Source organism: Pleurodeles waltl, chromosome 11 (assembly GCF_031143425.1).
Source record: "Pleurodeles waltl isolate 20211129_DDA chromosome 11, aPleWal1.hap1.20221129, whole genome shotgun sequence".
NCBI lineage: Eukaryota > Metazoa > Chordata > Amphibia > Caudata > Salamandridae > Pleurodeles > Pleurodeles waltl.
Genome location: NC_090450.1, coordinates 81,279,518 through 81,299,973, shown reverse-complemented (window position 1 = coordinate 81,299,973; position 20,456 = coordinate 81,279,518). Strand labels below are relative to the sequence as shown.

The following is a 20,456-nucleotide window of genomic DNA, read 5'->3' as shown; positions in this document are numbered from 1 at the left end:
ACATTAATTGTATGATCTACAGCCAAAGCTGTCACATTCTTGCCCAATTATCAGACACATGAAGAGAATAAGCGTGGCATTGATTTGTCTCTATTTTTCCCATTCCCCATCACATCTTACTATCGCTAGAAACTGCAACGCTTCTGTACTTGATCACATCAGGACCGTAATGCTGAGAATGCCGACAAACATAACCATGAACAGATTTTACATCTGTTCCCAGATGAGGGTGCTAGTCTGTACTACAAACTTACCACTCTTCATGTCAAGAACATCATGAGGGTATTCCTACTCCTTAATCTCACCAAATAACTATGTCCATTGTCAACCGCTTGTCCGAAAACAACAGCTTTAATGAAGAATGTTTGGCTTGTTTGCTTTATTACTAGCCTTCTGGCATTACCAAGTTAAACTCAGTGCATCTACCATTTCAAACAAATATGATTTTTAAACTCTGTTACTAACAAATAAATAGACCACTATGTGAGTTCTTTGAATTAGGAATCATCAAAAACATTTCTGGTGTTGTTGCCTCTTTCTTTGTGCACTATTCTATCATCTGATGCATGCCTCAAAACTCCACTTTGTTTTCAATGATTTGAACATCTGGGATGTCAGACCACCAAACAAATAGGTTATTTAAGAGACAGAATGGATGCATAGTCTCTGACTTTATCAACCTACTAACAAGTAAAATCCTAGCCTGTATCTTCAGGTCCCCAAATCCCATCTTCCACATTCACAACCATGCAGCCCTCTCTTGATCACATAATTTTCTTAGTAACTTCAATAGTCCTGGGGACCTACATAAAATTGAAATACCCAAGTCTGGATGGAGCACACCCACATTGGCATTTGACCTTGGAAACAGCTAGACTGATTCCTCCTTTCAGGTTTCCCTTCCTTAAATCATCATCTGGATGGAGCTACCAAAGACATTAAGGCCTTTATAGAAACCCGTGCTACAAATACATTTGATACACCTCCACCACCAAAAATACAGCACAGTTCACCAATAATGTAATCAATCAATAATTCACACATGAACTCCATCTTCTAAACCCAAGATCAAATAGTAGAGAAAGGTTGCATTCTTTATCCATTACCAAACAGAACACAATGACTGCACTTCTGGCCAGAATATCTGAGGCCCCCTGCCCCTCTAAAATGGATTTAATCCTTATCCCTCATTAACCTGCCAAAATACAATGCTATTTATTCTCACCGGTTTTTTGCTAAACTTTTTCTAATTATGCAACACAATTTACCACTCTTTGACCAAACATCTGTCCTGTGGTTGTGTTACGGATACCTGAAATCATCTGGGTGATCTTATGCCATCTTTCTTTTGTGACTTCTCTATGGCCTCTGTGGTCAACACTAACCAAGACTGTAACCTAGACAAGAAGCTTACCCCACCAAAAATGTACACACTACCAGGGTAATCAGAATGAGCCAGTCCATTTTACCTCAGTTAATCATAAGGCTAGCAAATGACTGTCTATGCTCCGATAAGGTCTCCAATCATTTAAGCATGCTGTTGTCAGATAGCTGGAATCTTATAGTAGGCTTTAAGCAGGAATCATTGGTAGCAGCTCAAATCACTCTCTGGGATGTGCATTGAGCAGTGTTCAAATAATTCACAATGTATTGACAATGAGTAAATGAACTTATAGCCACAATATAAGCTCGGTTCTTCTTGATGTAGCCAGTACTGACACGTGTTTTGCTCCAACTTTGGCACCACAAAGTCTTCTCAAGGATGGGAAAAGCATATGAGACTGTGATTCACAAGACTGAACAGATGTACCAGACCAATTGCAGAAACTGATGATCACAGGAGATCTGATTGTGAATCAATTTTTAGCTTTTTTTACTTTTATATCTGGGTTACGGGTACAATATTTCTACCTTGAGAAAGCTCAGTGACAATATATGTTTGAGTAAAACACTTGTTGTCTATGGCAACATCAAGGAAAACCTTGTGCATATGGATGATTCAATTCAGAACTAAAAAAAAGTTATTAAATAATAATACAGTGTGATTTATTTGAACACTTCTCAACACATGTCCCTACAAACAGCCAATGTATAAGTTTAACTGGTTAGGTGGGCATTCCCGTTTGCTAAAATCCTCAAAATGAATTACCCTTTGCCCGGATGCTTGAAATATTAATCCCTCTTGATTTCCTCTTCTTACTATGAGGTAGCAACTATTGCAGATCTTATTCTGTTCCAGAGTGACAGCCACCAGTTTCTCTGCTAGATCTGAAACTAAACTTCACTGATTCTCTTAACGGCATGAAATAGGGGCAAAGGAATACTTTAGAAATGGTCTGGCCATCCTTTGAGGGCACCAAAAAGGAAATACCATTATTAAACTGTTAAGAGGAGCGCAGTGTTCAGATGCACTTGTGGAAGCCTGACCCCATCTTGAAAACGAATGGGTGATGGACTCATGCCGATAGCTAGGCGCGTGCAGAACAAAGGCAGATATGGATATTGCAAACACCATAAATGTTAATAGAACATCTAGGAAATTAATGGAGAGCGAACCTCGCTTGTCATTTATATGGGTCCTGACAGTACAAGTTAGGCGCTCATTGAGGGCCTGATGTAGATCTACTAAGATGAAGAAAAAGATTGCTTTATAAAAAAGCAATCACAGACACGGTGGTCTACTGACCTCAGCAGGCCACCATCCCTGTGATGGCAGCGATTCCTAATGGGTCGTAATTGTGACCTACTTCATTAAGGGCCCGATAAACGATTGCCTAATGCAGTCGCAAACATTGAAAATCACTGTTTGCAACCCCAAAATGGACTGGTACGATGTACCATCCCTATTTTGCAAATCGGTCGCAATTACTGACTTACAAAATCGGGATTTGCGACTCGCAATTAGGAAGGGACATCCCTTCCTAATTGTGAGTCGCAGGGGGATGTATGATTGTTTTGTGACTGCAATTGCGGTTGCAAACCAATTGCCGTTACCACCAATTTCAAACTGGTGGTAACCCATTTGCAAACAGGAAGGGGTCCCCAGGGGTCCCCTTCCCCTTTGTGAATGGATGCAAATATATTTTTCAGAGCTGGCAGTGGTCCCACAGACGACTGCCTGTTCAGAAAAAAATGGAGAAAAAAAACATTTTTGGTTTGAAATGCATTCCATAACTGCTTTATTTAAAAGCAGTCACAGACATGGTGGTCTGCTGTCCAAGCAGGCCACCATCCCTGTGAGTGCAGCCATTCCCAATGGAGTCACAAATTGCGACCTACCTCATGAATATAAATGAGGTAGGTCATTTGGGACCCCCCCCATTCTGAATCTCAAACAGTATGAGTTACACTGATGTGCACTTGGTTTTGCGACTCGCAATTTGTGACTTGCAAATGAGTCGCAAATTGTGAGTCGCAAAACATAGGGTCGTACATCTGGCCCTTACATTCATGAGGTAGGTCAATTGCAACCCCATTAGGAGTCACTATTGCATATCTGGATGTTTTCTTACATTAGGAATGGCAATTTCAGGAAGAATCACAAGCAGGAAAGTTAAATTCCTAAATGTTGTACATGTGGCCTAAAGTGTTTTTATAGTGAATAGGCAACACCATTGTAGGACATTCCTCTTGGCACTGAAGTTACGTACAGCATAACATGTCTTAACATGAGCAATGTGGATTCAACTTACTTCCAGTGGTATGCAACCCGGATGCACTTCTTTGAATTTACTCTTGAGGCAATCAGTTTCTCTGAATGTATATGTGATTTCATAGCGAGTTCCAGCCACCACCTGTATTAATCACACACAGAAAATGTACATAGTTTGTTACATGTTTGCGTCAAAAATACACTCAAGTACTGCAAGTGCACAGAGGGTGAATATGATTCATGAATAATGATTGTCTACAGGAGCAGGTTGTTTCAATATAAAGATATTCCCATTCATATAGAGGCCTGAACTAGCATAGGCGTGCTGTATATGCCTTAGTGGTCACTGATGTAGCAAGAAAACTAGAAGGAAATACATGACAGGCACCGAGTTCCTAAGATATTCCAGCTAAATAATAGAATTCCAGTGTCTTGGGTATAAAATGCAGTTGATAGAAAGCGACTTAGAGGGTTAAGGTATGGATGTTGATGTGAAAACATATCCCATATACTGCTACACGTCTTTAGTCAAAGCAATGTAACTTTTCACACGTGATCCTTTATTTTCAGCGATTGGCGGCAAGTAAGAGGGGGCAGTTGGGTATGTTTCAAGACCGCCATATTAAAGAAACATTTGTTGTGGAAGGGAGTTTGCATGGATTCTCAGAAGATGTTGTGATGGCTGTGAGGGGCTAGCTTAATTAATTTCCTTTTTTCTACTCGGCTTCTGAGCACAAAAGCTGTCACCACACCTCTCACGACAGCCATTCGTCGTATATCTCAACAAGGGATGTCAATATCCACTAACATCAGTAGTTTCTGTATGCGGAAATACCGCAGTATTCCAATTTGGACTGTTAGGATAGCTCTAGAAATGAGGAATTACTGAGGGTGGAGCTACGCCCAGCAGATATAGTTGCCTCCCACTTGAACTCCATCAACCAACATCACACAGTGATTGTTCACCCCTCCTACATCTGTGTGATGAGGTGGGTTCGCAGGGCAACTCCTGCAGAACTGAATGCTGTAATGGGAAATACCATGCCATTCTACAACTGCTGTTAGGCCAGGAGATGAGTAGACACTCTTACCACTGTCATGCCACAGACTCAAGATCACAGACCTGTGTAAATGCTCAGGCTCAGCGCACCAGCAGACTCAGGATGCTGCCTTACAGTTGTATCCTGGAAGCCTTCTGAAGCAAGCTAGCCATCCAAATTCTACACTGACTGAGACCAGCACTCACCCGAGAAGGTTTGAATTGGAAGCACTCCATACAAGGCTTCTGTGGGTCCTATGCCTCCATTAGAAGACTGATGGGTATACTTCCTGCCTTAAGGGCTTCGTCCCACCCTTGAGGGCCCCAAAGAGGCAATGACCAGAGACATGCCAAATCACTACCGCATTGTGGTTCCAAGAGCTCGGCCAGGAACTACTGTGGCAGTATCCTGTGGAGGCACACTGTTAGATGACCAACACAGCTATTGTATATAAGAGCAATTAACGCAATACGTTTTCGGGACCTACTATGTCTTCTGATGGGCAAGGAAAGGAACTCTGGGGTGACTGCAACTTGGTGATGAGTGCCCATCTAGGGAAGGCTAATGTGGACCTGACACCTGTAGTTCTCTTGACAGCTGCTATCTATTTCCTGTGCATGACACCAATAGGCTGAGGAATCTCTGGACTTCTCAGAGGCTGTAATTGAAGCCACTGCCAGATACCATTACACAATACTTCCTAAAATGCCTGTGGCAGAGCATACCCCTCAAACTACCTGTTTGACCCCATGTCTTCAGGTTGCCCAGAATGCTAAGTCCTATTCTCAGAGGTTCTTTCTGGCTATCATGGGAGCCTGAAAGATACTTCCATGAAAATAGCTGAAACAACATTGAATCAATATTGAAAGAAACATTAGCGATTGAGTTCATTATTGCTTGGCTACGCATCATACAACATGTAGTCTGAAGTGAAGTTGATATGGACTAACCTAGCATCCATTTACAAGCAACTCAACACATTTTAAAGAAGGCTGGACAATCAGGAAAACAAATATACTAGTATCCCTGAATGAAGACTGAGAATTTGGAGCATGAAAACTAAGGTAATCGACCTGGAAAACAGAGCCAGACAAGAAAAAAATCCATCTCTATAGAGTCCCCGATAAGCAATAAAGGTGACGATATAATTTGGATTCTTCCTATACATGTTCCCAAAACTGCTGGGTGACTCCTTTCTGGAGCTAATAGAATTCTACAAGGTTCATAGAATACCAGCATGGTATCAATCAATGAAAAATCGCCCTTGACTAATCATCACCTGCTTCTTGGAACACAAGGAAAAGTGACTCATTCTTCTGATGATCAAGAAGACCAGTGGGCCCTTTATGCAAGATTACCCCTTTTCATGTTGTGGCAAACTTTTGACATGAAACAAATGCCAAGAGGAAGAAATTCCTAATACTGATTCCCAACATGCAAAATGGGTAATAATGTTTGGCCTCTTTGAACCTGCAGGAATGATAGTTACCATGGATGGTAAGACCAATGCCTACTTGGAACCGGATGATCTTGAAAACTACCCGCACAACATGCAGACCTTTCACCAGGGCAGAAATGAACCAGAAAGTAGAGTCACTTGCAAAGGATAGAGATAAATCTAGACCACACCTAAAAGGAGGCCCTTGAATCAGTCCCTCCATGTTAATGCAGGCCACTGGCCATCCCATGCAAACTCTTCCCCGCTTCAAACAGTGCAGCACAGTGTCAGCTGCCTGAACCTGACCCTGTGCCCTACCATGCTACAGTTTGCATGATAGCAGGAAATGCTAGCCAAATAATGTTACAAGCCTCACCTTCGGACCTAGAGTGGCCCTTGACAAAACCTCACCCCTTGATTTCTCCCAGGGGCGCTGCATAGACCGTAGTCGTCTGACCCGCTGACCTTCAAGCATATTTGCCTCTGTCAGGTCACCTTCGGACCTAGAGTGGCCCTTGACAAAACCTCACCCCTTGATTTCTCCCAGGGGCGCTGCATAGACCATAGTCATCTGACCCGCTGACCTTCGAGCATATTTGCCTCTGTGTACAGCATGTAGACTACCAGTTTCTACCCTACAATTCATATTGCTCTGCATTCCTATAAAATGGAAGTTTAGGACACACTGCTAAGCAGAGCATTGTAGCAATTTACCTTTTGCAGTTCACAGACAAACAACTTCCCCCCTCCTTAGCCCATCCTAGCCTCTGTCCTATATTTGGGGGACCAAGAATGCTCCTCCTCAAAAGCAGTATCACTTAACAGTGGAATGGCAGTTCCTTTGTCTTGACCTATATTCTCTTCCCATTTTCTTACTCTCAGTAAAGCACTGGCCTCTGTTTGCAATCATACATGGCAGTCTACCCTATTTAGGTTTCTGGCATCATTGTATGTTTGCTGTTGACACACAACCACCCAACCAGATATATACATCTAGTAAAGCAACCACCCACCCAAACTTACTTATAATCACTGTGAGCATTACCCTCTCATCTAGTTCTCACTGAATCTTCAAGAGGATCCCCAACCAAAGTCTGTATCACACTGTGACTCCCACGCCGTCCCCCAGTTGCCCTTTGACAGCTCTACTTACAAAGTCCATGACTGTAATAGCTGTCCCACAGAGTCAAGCATAAAAAGTTACAACATTACATGAACACCAAACCCACAAGCATATCCCTTCTACAAGAGGTATATTTATCAGTAGAGGACTCTCAAAATCTGAAGTGTGAGAGAATAGTCTCATCACAACCTAACGAAAAACCCCATTTGAGTATAATAGTAGCACCAAATATGTGGTGTAGCCTTCCTACTTCTCCCACTTCAGAACTTCTGTCAAGAGCTTGGTTGACCGTGAGGGACAATACACCTTAGTGAAAGTTAAAACACTAACTTAAAATACTCTACAGGACAAAAAGTGGGTACAGTTTATAACTCAAACTTTAACAGAGTGTTTTTTTCAATCTTGTCAAGAGAGTTGACTGAATTTGGACTGACAACCATAGCAGCAACTGGAACCTGGTATCTCATGCCTTCTTTGGCAAATCAGGAAGCGCCAATACATGTAATGAGAATGACAGAAACCAGTGTTACACGATCTACTGACAGACCTTTTACTTGATGGACATATGGTGATTACTTTAACCTACTGACTGGGAATATTTATATCTTTCATGCCCTAATGAGACCACAATGCAAACTGACTATTATATTGGACATCTCACACTGTAATATCCTGAAGAGGTGGGTTTGCAGATCGTAAACCGGTGCCACTAACCTTGAAATTAAAACATATCATTCCACTATTCGCCAGATGGCATATGAGGACTACTGTTTAAAGAGACCCCCAAAATAAAATGATACTGGGCTCCTATACACAAATATTATTAGCAAGAAATAAGTGTTCCAGCTCACTGACACAATCAATATGGGCAGCAGGAAAGGCCATGTCGAGATGCCTAGTGTAGAGAGATGCTGCACTTACTAAACGAAAATCCATAGCCCTGTAAATAAAGCTTGATGCGCAGATCAGAGACCTGATGTTGTGTTATGATGTCGATCAGTCGCCTGACCTGAAGTGGCACCCAGGACCAGTCAGGTTTTGCTTAGTACCTCTTTCATGGATAAGGCAAAACAAGCACTAGTGAAATCATCTCTGCAGCATTCTGAACATATAGCTAGTGAAAAATATTGGTGGAAAATTGTCAATGCGGTATTCCAGCCTCTTTTGTAATTCACAATTTTGCCAATACATTTTTTCCAGCTGATTCATGATTTGCTCCAACTTAGAAAGCAGATCTAGATACAAAACTTTGGCAAAGCCAATAAGTCTGGCTTTTGTATAGTTCAAGCATTGAAGGGACACACACTCCATCTCACGGGACCACTATTAATCCTTACTTGGCACGAAATACAAGTTGCACCTCAAGTGCTGTGTAAAGTGGGTCTGCACCTGGTGATGTCCCTCTATGAGAGGAATGCAGTCATGGCCACATTGGTCATGGTGTGTAATTTAATTGGGATGTATTGAAATTGGTTTAATGGTTCTACCACACCCTTTCGCACGGTCCAAAGGTCCTTTGGCCTCAATAAGCATTGATTCCTGTGAAGGATGAAAATGCTAGATCAGTTCTATGACAATAATTTCAAAACAAACAGTTGTGGCACACTATTGAATGAGAAGCAGAACCGCAATTTGCCACAATATGGACCAGAAAAGAATGGAAATGACGGTTTTCCTCAACAAACAAACAAGAATAAAACAAGAATCTGGTCCCAAGATTTGCATTTTTCTTGTAATAACAAATGGAAAGTTTAATACACAATTTTCACACAGATTGTGATCTGTGTACCCTATATAGCTTACTAACTAGCCCACTCGGCATCTTGAAAGAGACCACACAGTGTCTGACACTCTGCACGCTGGAACAAGAAACATCTGAGTCATGGTAAGTCACACACTATCCAAATTATCCTGTGTCCACCCTCTGGTAGCACTGAGCAGTAAGGCTTAACTTAGAAGACAATGTGTAAAGTATTTGTGCAATAAATCATGCAACAACACAGTAGAACACCACAAAAATACACCACTGTTTAGAAAATTATATAATATTTATTTATCTGATAAGATGCAGGTCAACACGCTCAAGATGCAATAAGTATACATTGGAATTTCACTGTAAAATTATAAAAAGTGTCTTTAGTCTCTTGAAAAGCAACAAGTGTATCTTGCAAGCACAAGGTACCTGGTTTGCGTTCAAATTCTCCACAAGGGACCTCAGAGGAGGAGTTGTGTGGAAAACGGGGAGGTGTGCATCAATTTTCTGGTGCACACAGATGATGCGTTGGTGAGTTTTCATGCAGGGCAGGCTTTGCGTCGATTTCCGGCGCTTAGGCTGGGATTCTCTTTGAGTTGCAGGGTTTTCGGATGCCCCAGGAACGATGCGTTTAAATCCTGGGCATGCAGGACGAAGTCACAGGGGCTGCGTCGATCCGCTGGGCGATGCGTGGAAATTTTTGCCGCATGGCAGGCACTGTGTCTATCCCTTTCAGTGAGTCGTGTTGCGCCGTTTCGGCTCAGCTTTGCGTTGATCCAGTGGGCTGTGCGTAAAATGTCCGGTCGCAATGCTCACACTGCGTCGTTCTCCTCCCTCGGGAAATCGGGCTGCGTCGATCCGGTTTGGCGTGCAGTGATTTTCTCACTGTGATGCAGGCTGTGCATCATTTCTTGCAGGCTGTGCATCGATTTTCGCTGCACAAGGAGTTCTTTTGCAGGAATGAAGTCTTTTTGGTCCTGACACTTGAGGGAACAGGAGGCAAGCTCTATCAAAGACCTTGGAGAGCACTTCTCAGCACAGCCAGAAGACAGCAAGGCAGCAGGGCAGCAGTCCTTTGCAGAAAAGCAGTCAGGTGAGTCCTGTGGGCAGCCAGGCGGTTCTTCTTGGCAGGTTGCAGGTTCTGGTTCAGGGATTCTTCACCAGTGGTATCTGGTACAAAAGTGTCTGTGAAGTAGAAGTGTCTACTTCAGAAGTGTCTAAGTTGGTAGGGTCAGAGACCCTGCTTAAATACTCACATGTGCCTTTGAAGTGGGGGAGACTTCAAAGAGTGGCTTAGAAGTGCACAAGGTCCCCTTTCAGGTCCATCCTGTCTGCCAGGGTGCCAGTAGGGGGTGTGGCAGTCCTTAGTGTGAGGGCAGGCTACTGTCCTTTGCATTGTAAGTGTCAGACCCTCCACCCTCCAAGCCCAGGAAGACCCATTCAATATGCAGATGTGTGCAAGTGTGACTGAGCTTCCTGTGTTGGGGTTGTCTGAGTGAATGCACAGGGGAGCTGTCAACTAAACCTAGCCAGACGTGGATTGGAAGACACAGAAGGCTTTAAGTGTAGAGAAATGCTCACTTTCTAAAAGTAGCATTTCTAAAATAGCAATATAAAATCCAAGTTCACTATTAAGCAGGATTTTGTATCACCATTCTGGCCATACTAAATATGACCTGGCTACTCCTTTCAGATCAGGATCTACTACTCAAACAGTATATGAGGGTAGCCCTAATACTATCCTACGTAAGGAGCAGGCCTCACAGCAGTGTAAATTGAATTTAGGATGTTTACACTACCAGGACATATAGAACACACATGTTCATGTCCTGCCTTTTACCTACATAGCACCCTGCCCTATGGGCTACCTAGAGCCTATCTTAGGGGTGACTTATATGAGGAAAAAAGGGTCTCTAAGGCTTGGCAAGTACTTTTAAAAGCCAAGTCGAGGTGGCAGTGAAACTGCACACACAGGCACTGCAGAGGCAGGCATGAGATATGGTTAGGGGGCTACTTATGTGGGTGGCACAACCAGTGCTGCAGCCCACTCGTAGCATTTAATTTACAGGCCCTGGGCACAGGTAGTGCACTTGACTAGGGACTTACAAGTAAATTAAATAAGCCAATTGGGTATGAGCCAATATCACCATGTTTTAAGGAGAGAGTATATGCACTTTAGCACTGATTAGAAGTGGTAAAGTGCACAGAGTCCTAAAGCCAGCAAACATGAGGTCAGAAAAAGAGGAAGAGGAAGGTAAAATGTTTGGGGGTGACACTGCAGAAAGGCCATTTCCAACAATGAATAATAAATGTCATTCTGGTCCTGTGGGACTCCAGCTGAAATCTCATGAGAAGACAAACAAACATTAAAATGTTACATAGAGTGAAATCCCAATATATTAAGAAGTCCCATTATGTTAGTAAGCCCCTACTATGCACAGTCTGCACTCAGTGTGCAGACTGTGTGCAGAGACCACACCTTCTGGAGACCTAAGACCCATTAGGTGGGTAGACCTCAATCAAGCACAGTTTGCACTCACTGCACAGACTGTGCATAGATCTCACTACCTCGAGACATGCAAGATACCTTACGTGACACGTCTGCACTACACACAGTCAGTGTTCTCAGACTGTGCATAGAGCCCACTCCATCAAGGCAACCAAGTCCTATTTGGTGCAAAATTCCCTACTACACACAATGTGCACCCAGTGTGCAGACCGTGCTAAGAACCCACTAACTTGAGAGAACCAAAACCCATTGAAGGGAGGCCACTACTATGCATAGTCTGCACTCAGTGCACAGACTATGCATAGAGCCAACACCCTCCAGATACGCAAGCCCCTTTAGGCGGGCAAGCTCCTACTGTGTACAGTCTTAGCTCAGTGCACAGACTGTGCATAAACCCACTCCCTGGAGAAACCCAAGGACCAACACATGGGCAAGCCCCAATTACATACAGTCTGCGCTCACTACACAGGCTGTGCATAGAGTCCACTTCCTCCAGACATGCAAGCACACACTACACATAGTCAGTGTTGAGTGTACAGATGGGGCATAGACCCCACTCCCTACAGAAAGCCAAGCCCCATTAGTGGGGACCCCCCAACTATCCACAGACTGCACTCAGTATGCAGGCATTGTATACAGGCCCCTCACTACAAACACCCAAGCCCCCTTGGATGGCAAGCCCCTACTACACACAGCCAGCACTGCTCTTCATGGAGATCCCATTCCCTCCAGACATCGAAGCCCAATTAGGTGGGTGAGCCATTACGACACAGAGGAGATACTCTCTATTGAGCTCTTCTCGGAAAGATCATTCCCTCCACATACTCAATCCTCGCCTACACAGCAAGGGGCCTACTACATACAGTCAGATATTTTAATGATGTTTTATATTACATTGAAAAAGACCCTAGAAGTTCCTTGAGGAAAATAAAGGTTAAAGAGACATGATAGTTTGGTGAAGATGTCAGTGATAATGTCATGGTTTAAACCCCAAAAAGCCACTGAAATTCACCAGCTGTAGATTACTGTGCTATCTATAACTTTCTCCTCTCCATGTACTGTTTATGACCTCATATAATACATTACTCAGCACAATTTCAGTGACATCATTGATGACATCAGGCTTTGTCACATGGAATCCCAGTAAGTGTGGATGTAAATTTGCGCTCATCCCTCTGTTCTCAGTTACCAGCAGGGAATACAATTTATGTGTTTCAAGAAATAATGATAGAACGGATCAATCAGTTGCCTAATAGAAAAAATACAAAAGCATTACAAAATGAATATGAATGACTGAGGATCCATGAAGGACTTATAAGATGACCAAAACATAATTATTAAGGCCATTGATAAAGGCAGAAACATAGTTATTCTGGTTTGTTCCTAATACATACTAGAAACCAAAAGGAAAGTTGAAAGTAAAGCAACATTATATTGAATTGTATAAAGTACCAACTAAGGAATATGCTGCACAGCATCATCAAAATCTGCAATTATGGGGTAAGAAGTCTAATTGTTAGGTTTATATATCTGAAGATAGAGCACCCAGTGACATTGACTATCTGTTTCCTTCCAAAGGTCGACAGGAATATGGAGACTCCCGCCCCCGGTCAGTCTAGTGTGTGAGTTCTATTGGCTCTTTGTTGGAGTATTCCTCAAGATTCATTGATATCTTTTTATTCCAACATGCCACTGCATTGTCCTCCTACCTGAGCGATTCCACTGTTAGTTTTTTCATACAATAGATAATAAACCTTGCAATAACAACTATTTGATGTCCACAATTGATGTAGTCTACAAGTATATGACAACTCACCATTCACAGGGGATCCAAGCATGCAAATACTTCTTAAGATCTAGATCTGTGAGGTGCATTGAGCACTTAGAGATGTTACTAGACATGCTATAGTGCAGTAAACTCACAATGCACTCATCTTAATTGGTACCTACTTTTTACAGGAACAAGGTATGGCCATAGGCACATCCCTCACCGCAACACAGGCTAATCTGATTATTGGGTGATGGAAAATGGACATATCTTGGGAAGTACAAAACCAGACAGTTTTCGAGCATGGAAGTTATAGACTCATTTTATTGATGATTTGTTTATCATCTGGGAAGAAGATATAGGTTCCTTGGAATCATTTATTGACTTCCTGAATGAAAGTAACTGCAATCTTAAATTCACTCATAACATCAGTGCAGAAATTATTATTTTCGTGGATATTTAACTTTTCATAAAGAATGCACTAAGATCCATGGGGAAGCTACATCATTTAATACCATACTCCATGTAGTAAATAGTGGGCACCCAAACGCCTTGAACTGGAGTGTACCATTTGGAAAGCTATTATGGGCACAACACAGTCTCTCAGAGATGGAAAATGGAAATGAATACCCACTTCAAGCAAAGGGATTATCCTTTGGAGGTCCTGCATAATTCTTTACAGAGAGCCCGCTCAAAAACTGGGGAGCAGCAACTGATAACTAGAAAACAGAACATTATAGGAGGAAGTGACTATAGTATTAATCATGGATTTCAATAGTGCACATGCCAAATTGAGGAACACCACCAAAACATTCTACACTTCAATGAGCATTTAGGAGGGGTTTTACGAGATTATACTCATTAATTATAGGAAAGTGATCTAATAACACAGAGCAATTTGCCCTATTTAAAGCCAAAAAGATCTAATTGGCCGAAGAAAACAGGTTTTTGGCAATGTAAGAAATGCAAGGTTTGTGAACATGGGATTAACAGATCTTTTTATCTGCTTTACAGAGGGCAACAATGAAAGATCAAAGAGCACATCATACAATGTGAGGCTGACCATGTAGTAAATGTTTTGCAATGTACTTGTGGGAAAAGGCCAAGAAGTACAACGAACAAGGTTAAGCTCAGGAATCTCCATCACATCATCCTAACGTAAAATAGGGACTTCTAATATACCATTGCAAAGCACGTTTGGGAGAAGCATAATGGTAACACCAAAGAGTTGCAATACTTTTGGGCTCAACATATTAGGAAAGGCCATTGAGGAAGTAATTGTAAATTAAAACTGATTAGAGCTGGATCAAGATTGAAAATACTCATAGTTACTGAGAAGCCTAAAGAAGGAGTGCATGTTCACATGTGAAGACATAATGTCATCGAAAGGGCGAAATTAATAACAAAGGTCCCTGCGGGAACTGATTAAATGGACCACCTTTTGTACTTTTTACAATATTTATTGTTTACTCTGTTTGCTATCACTTATGTGATTACTAGAACGTTCATAGCAGTACTGAGTTATTTTTGGCCCAGTATTGAGTAGTAACCTTTAATGAATGAGACTTTTTATTAAGGTGTTTGTACCATCTTAGAATGAATTTATTGAATGTAATCTGTTATGAACAGTTTTTTTGCTTTCAGCATAGGGATTTTAGCATTAGCACTTTATATATTGGTACACTGGTAAAATGCTACTGTACATGGAACAACACAAACTATGTTAAGTCTGTGATTGAGAATTAATGTTCTGTTCAAAGCACTTTTTTTTTACATCTTGCATGGAGTTCAGCACGTAACACTTAACAATAATTGTAGATGGGTATATGAGATGTGTCCATGAGTTCTTCATGAGGATGAATTGTTTTATGTAATGGAATATGGATGTAGCTAAGAACTAAGCACTAGCACTTTAACCTTGGGGACAATGATATTAAGATTAGCTGCTTCTGGAAAATATTATGCTTTTAGCATCATCATTGGCACGTTGTCCAGTTTAATATGATAGGAATGCATAAATCTTGGAATTCATGTCTTGCCTAGTCACTCCGAATTGTTTATTAAATGATATATAAGAGCGTTATTCATTGTGAGAAAACAGGGCTGATTGCAGAGGCCCCATAACTTTTTGCCCCCATTTTCCTCTTTTTGCTGGTGTTTTCCTGACTTTGATGGTGCCCTGGGTACTGCTATCCAGTCCCAGGGCCTGTGCTCTGTGTAAAATGGATATGCAAATTAGGCTAATTATAATTGGCTAAGTTAACCTACCTATAAGTCCCTAGTATATGGTAGGGCATGTAGGTTTAGGGACCACAGCATAGGTGGTGCACACCTAGGTGCACTGCTGAGGTGCCCAGTGTCATTTTAAAGGCAGGCCTGCTTTGCTGCCTGCTTTTAAATTAAAGTTATATGCAAATTCGACTTTGGAATTAAAGGTACTTCCAAAGTCTTAAACTACCTTATTTTTACATATAAGTCACCCCTAAGGTGTGCCCTATGTGCCCCTAGGGCTGGGTGCCATGTAACTATAAGCAGGGACTTTATAAAAATAGATTTATAAGCCCTGGTGAGGTCAAAACAGCCAAATTCGTTTTTCCCTCATTGAAGTAAATGGCCTTCATAGGCTAGAATGGGCAGACTTTATTTTAAATTTTAAAGTCTCCTTAAATGTTACATACCAAGAATTTGGTATCAAATTGATTGTTGTAATAAATCCCACAACTTCCAGTTGTTGGATTTAATATAACTTGTCCAGGTAAAAAGTTTAGACTTTACCTAAAAAGTTGCCAATTTCAGCTCTGCATTGTTTTTGCTGCTGTGCTCTGATTGGCCAGCCTGCAGCAGCTTCTGCCAGGCTGCCTTGATGAGGTGTGAAGTGGCCTGGCTTCACACAAAGGAATGTGCTTGGGGGAGAGAATCTCCCCTCAGCAGATGGTGAGGCAGGAAGGGGGAGGGCTGCCAAACTGGTCTTCAAAGGCAGAGAAGGACATTTGGAGCACCCAGCAACACCCCCACATCCTGCAACCCCAGACAATTAGGTGCCCCCTTGATTAGATTAGGAGAGGGCAGGAGAGGGGTGTGTTTATGATTTTTAGCCACACCAGTGGGTGGGCTCAGCCAGATGTAACCTCCAAAAATCAGATTCATCCATGTTGGATTTTTAGAGACTGTTGCCTTCTGGGATGGATTTTTGCCACACTTCCCAGGAAGTGGTCATCACAGGGGGACGACCCTGTCCCTGATTGGAGAACCAGGGCCCCCCTGCTTTTCACCCAGGAGCAAGGATAAAACTGGCAGACCTGCACCCACGCCTCAGATCCCCACCAAATTTCAAGAAGAAAGAACTTAAGGAGAAGAAGGACTGCCCTGCTGGACCCCTGGCCTGCACCTGGAACCTGCACTCAGAAGGACTGCACCAGCTGCACACTTGGGCTTCACCACAAGAAGGACTTTGCCTGGCTTCAACTGGTTCAAGGAGGGACTCCCTGTTTGCTACAGGTGAAAAATTGCTAACCAGAGTCCCCTGCACCAACTCCTGAAGAAAGCGACCAGCTGACCACTGTCCAGTGGCCAAAAAGGAGTTTGCGCCAGGTGCATTCTGGGAGTTGAAGTCCGCACCCCCCAAGGACCATCACAGAACGTCTAGACCCTTGGGGTGAGCTGTGGACCCCAAAAGAACCTTAAAAGAACATCTGGGTGAAGCCCCAGAAGTTTGGAGAAGATTTGAGAATTTTTGAAAAAAAGCTCCAGAGAGGGACCGACCCGCCGCGGAAATTCTAGCCGGCTTGCCTCAACAGCGACCCGGCCGGATTTGGTGGTTCGTCCCGGTAAAGAAATATCTCCGAAAAAGAGACTAAGTCCGAAGGTAAAAAGTTGACCGGGACCTCCCAGCCATCGTATCCGAGAAGGGCTCCACGGACGTCGGATCAAGATCCAGGTTTACCCCGGTCGAAGGATTTTCATCTCGAAAAAACGACTACGTCCGAAGGTAAAAATCTCCACCGAGGAAACCCACATCGCGTATCCGGACAAGGGCTCCAGGAGGTCGGATTCAACTGGCAGGTTCGTCCCGGTGAAGAAAAACTTCAAAATAAAGACTAAGTCAGAAGGTAACTTTTTGACCGAGGCCTCCCGCGACCTGTAGCCGAGCAGGGCTCCATCGCGGTCGGCCTGAAAGTTTGACTTTGCCCCGGTCCTGGTGCAACCAGATGACCCGATTGGCGCTTTTTGTTTCTAAGCGCTAGAAAAGTAATAATTCTTTAAAAATTCATATCTCCGGTTCCCTTTATCCGATTTTATTCGTTTTTGTGTCATTTTAAAGATAAAAATATAAACTATTTTTATAAATTGGTTTTGGATTTTTAAACTGTTTCCTGTGTTTTATTTAATTACTGTTTTGTGATATTTGAATGCTTTACACTTTGTCTCCTAAGTTAAGCCTTGACGCTCGTTGCCAAGCTACCAAGGGTTGAGCTGGGATTAATTTACTGAGACCTAACTGTACCTAGGTGGAGGTTAGTGGCTTGTTGCTAGGTGTAGGTACCTACCTGCCCTACCAATAACCCATTTTCCAACATTCATGAACTTCTTTTATGATAGCTCTATCTCATATAGGGGCATATGGAAGTATTTATTATGGAATGCTAGTGTAACATCCTTCCCGAAATAACTGTCTTGATGGTGAAAATTGAACCATGTTAAAATGAACAACATACTAGATTTGTTTGTATCATTTGGGATTGTACCATCAAAAAAAATAATTCTGCTTTGAAGTAAACTGTTTGAACCACACCTATACTAATTATGAAGACCAGTGTTTGGTTTCGCCACAGTCCCGCCTCTTTCAGGAGGAATGTTTATGTTTAAATCCTTGTTATGAATGTAATAGTCGCTACTGAAAGATTGATTGGGGATTATTAATAGATGGTAGCTATAATTGACTATGTGCTTTATGAAAACTGTTTTAATTTCTTAATACTCTGAAGTAACTGTATAATAATTTGAGTTGTGATGGATTTCATGTGTTAGGTATTAATTGTTCAAAACTATGAACAACAAGGTTTAAAAACAGTGGACTTCATGCATTTGTGGCATTCTAGTTGTTTCTAAAAATGGTAATGTGATTTATTTAATGCACACCAGCACTTTAAAACAGACTGTTTGGCACCGTGGGCTTTAAGTTCCAGCCGAAGGTAAATCACTGATATGTATTGGTCAATCTTTCGCACATTTACACTTGATAGTTAACTAAATAACATTGAGTCACACAATTTGCAGTACAGCCTCTGCTCTAATGCCAAAATATGCTCATAAGGCTTTGCATACTGCTTTCACTTCACAAATACCCCTAACATTTCAATATGAACTCAAGAGTAAAACACACACTACTTGCAACTTGGTATAGCCTCCAAAATATATTACAAAATTATATTGACCATGTAATGCTAGCTGTTTCTGTAGCAATCGTTGTGAAATCCATGAGAGGAAGGGCATGAGCACCAGGATAGACTACTTCAATATAGGAATAGTTCAATAAAGGAAACTCTACTGGGTTTTAGTAATTCCCATTTCATCAAAGTTCTGGAAAATCACAGGGTAACTACAAAATGAAGATAGCACAAGATAACTTCATGGCTTTGGGAAGTTGTAAGTGTGGTAGAGGTGCAATAGGAGTAGTCACATGTCAAAGAAGCTTGCCTCTGACTGAAACCAGGGGCGTGTGAAAGTTGTGTGGTTTCCTTTTCGGTGATTGTGCAGAATTTCAGCTAGATTACTGAAAATTATGCGAAATTACACAAATCGAATACATGGCATTTAACTGAATATTTTAGGGTGGAATATATCCTTGAGTTAACTTTGGATGCTGCAAACAGTCACTTACGTTCCCTTAGTTCGTATTGTTCCTGTGCTCTTGCAATAGAATTTATTAGGCGGACTGACTTGAAATCACACAATGTGGCATAGTGATGTAATCCCAGGAATTTCACACAACAACTCTAAAGCGCAGTGCTGGACATTATGTGAGGCTATACCAGCACAATCAAAATTTCACCTGGGTCTAATTGAAACAAAATAATAAATCTTGGTGAGACTTTATGCTAAACAAATAGATGTGCCACTAGCTTCCAGACCATTGGTTGAGTGAGTTGGGTTGAGTGAGTGAAAGGAAGGACACCTCACCATCTATACTCTTTCTCACCTCAGGAGGGTTCCTAATTCAGTCCCCATGTAATGATTGTGTTTCTTCAACATTCACATGACATACAACTTAAGTGATCTTCAGTGCCAGAGGAAAATGTAGAAACGCACATACCTGTGAAGTGGCTTGCTTTACTGCTTCTAGTCTTAAAAGGTTTGGTCGCCCACTTCCTTCGTTTATTTTTCCAATGATGAATTTCAGGATTGGCTTCAGCTCTTCACTGTTGCCCGATATGGGATTTGGGCATCCAACACAGCTGTGCACTTTTGCAGAGAACAGTAAACAGACAGTTAAATAGGGAACATTCATCCTACGTGATCATTAAACGTGTTCAACTGTCAAAGTAATCGTACCTTCCCCTTGCGCATCATTGAAAGCCTTCTGTTGTGAGCACACCATCATGTTGCACAAGTTGTTGTACATCTCACTGCTTGTAGTGTATCTTCCTCTCTATGGGAATGTCAACTTTTAGGAATTTTAATCCACAAGGACCCCCTGACTACTCTGCTGGGCTGTCACAAGTCATTGTGGGGTCCCGGTAAAACACGACTAGTGGGGCCATTACACAGTTCCTGCCACAGTTTGCTTAAGAAAATTGTGCATTTTAAAGCACATTATATAATTAACAGTGGTAAAACCTTTATGTGTTTGATTACTAAGGTGAGCCTGAGATTCCCTCCCTGTGGAATAGTTGGGACAGTAAGGTGCAGATATTGTATCTCAAAGAATAATAACATAGCTGCACAATTGGACAACATTTGATAGGACTTTTAAGGTCATTTCTTAGGTAGGATTGGGGGGGTTCTCCTTCATTTCACGCCATCCCTCCAAACAATTTAGTGAATTATTGAGAAATGCTACATTTTAAAACACATCTGAAAACATTTGATAAGTTATAAATGGGGCATAGGCCTTACATTCCAAAGATGTTTATATTGGTAAACCTCAGTGCTGAGATCTAGCACACCTGACAG

The 20,456-nt window shown here is 42.0% G+C and overlaps 1 protein-coding gene across 2 annotated transcripts in view; it reads right to left on the bottom strand.

The window, feature by feature from the left end:
* Positions 1 to 20,456, bottom strand: part of LOC138265425 (uncharacterized) — a 226,152-nt gene that overhangs the window by 116,132 nt on the left and 89,564 nt on the right. For both annotated transcript variants that reach the window (XM_069213123.1, XM_069213122.1), the window contains exons 10-11: positions 19,597 to 19,745; positions 3,693 to 3,794 (exon numbers count right to left, since the gene is read on the bottom strand). In XM_069213123.1, coding sequence (XP_069069224.1) covers positions 3,693 to 3,794; positions 19,597 to 19,745 — 251 coding nt within the window. The remainder of the gene's footprint in view (positions 1 to 3,692; positions 3,795 to 19,596; positions 19,746 to 20,456) is intronic.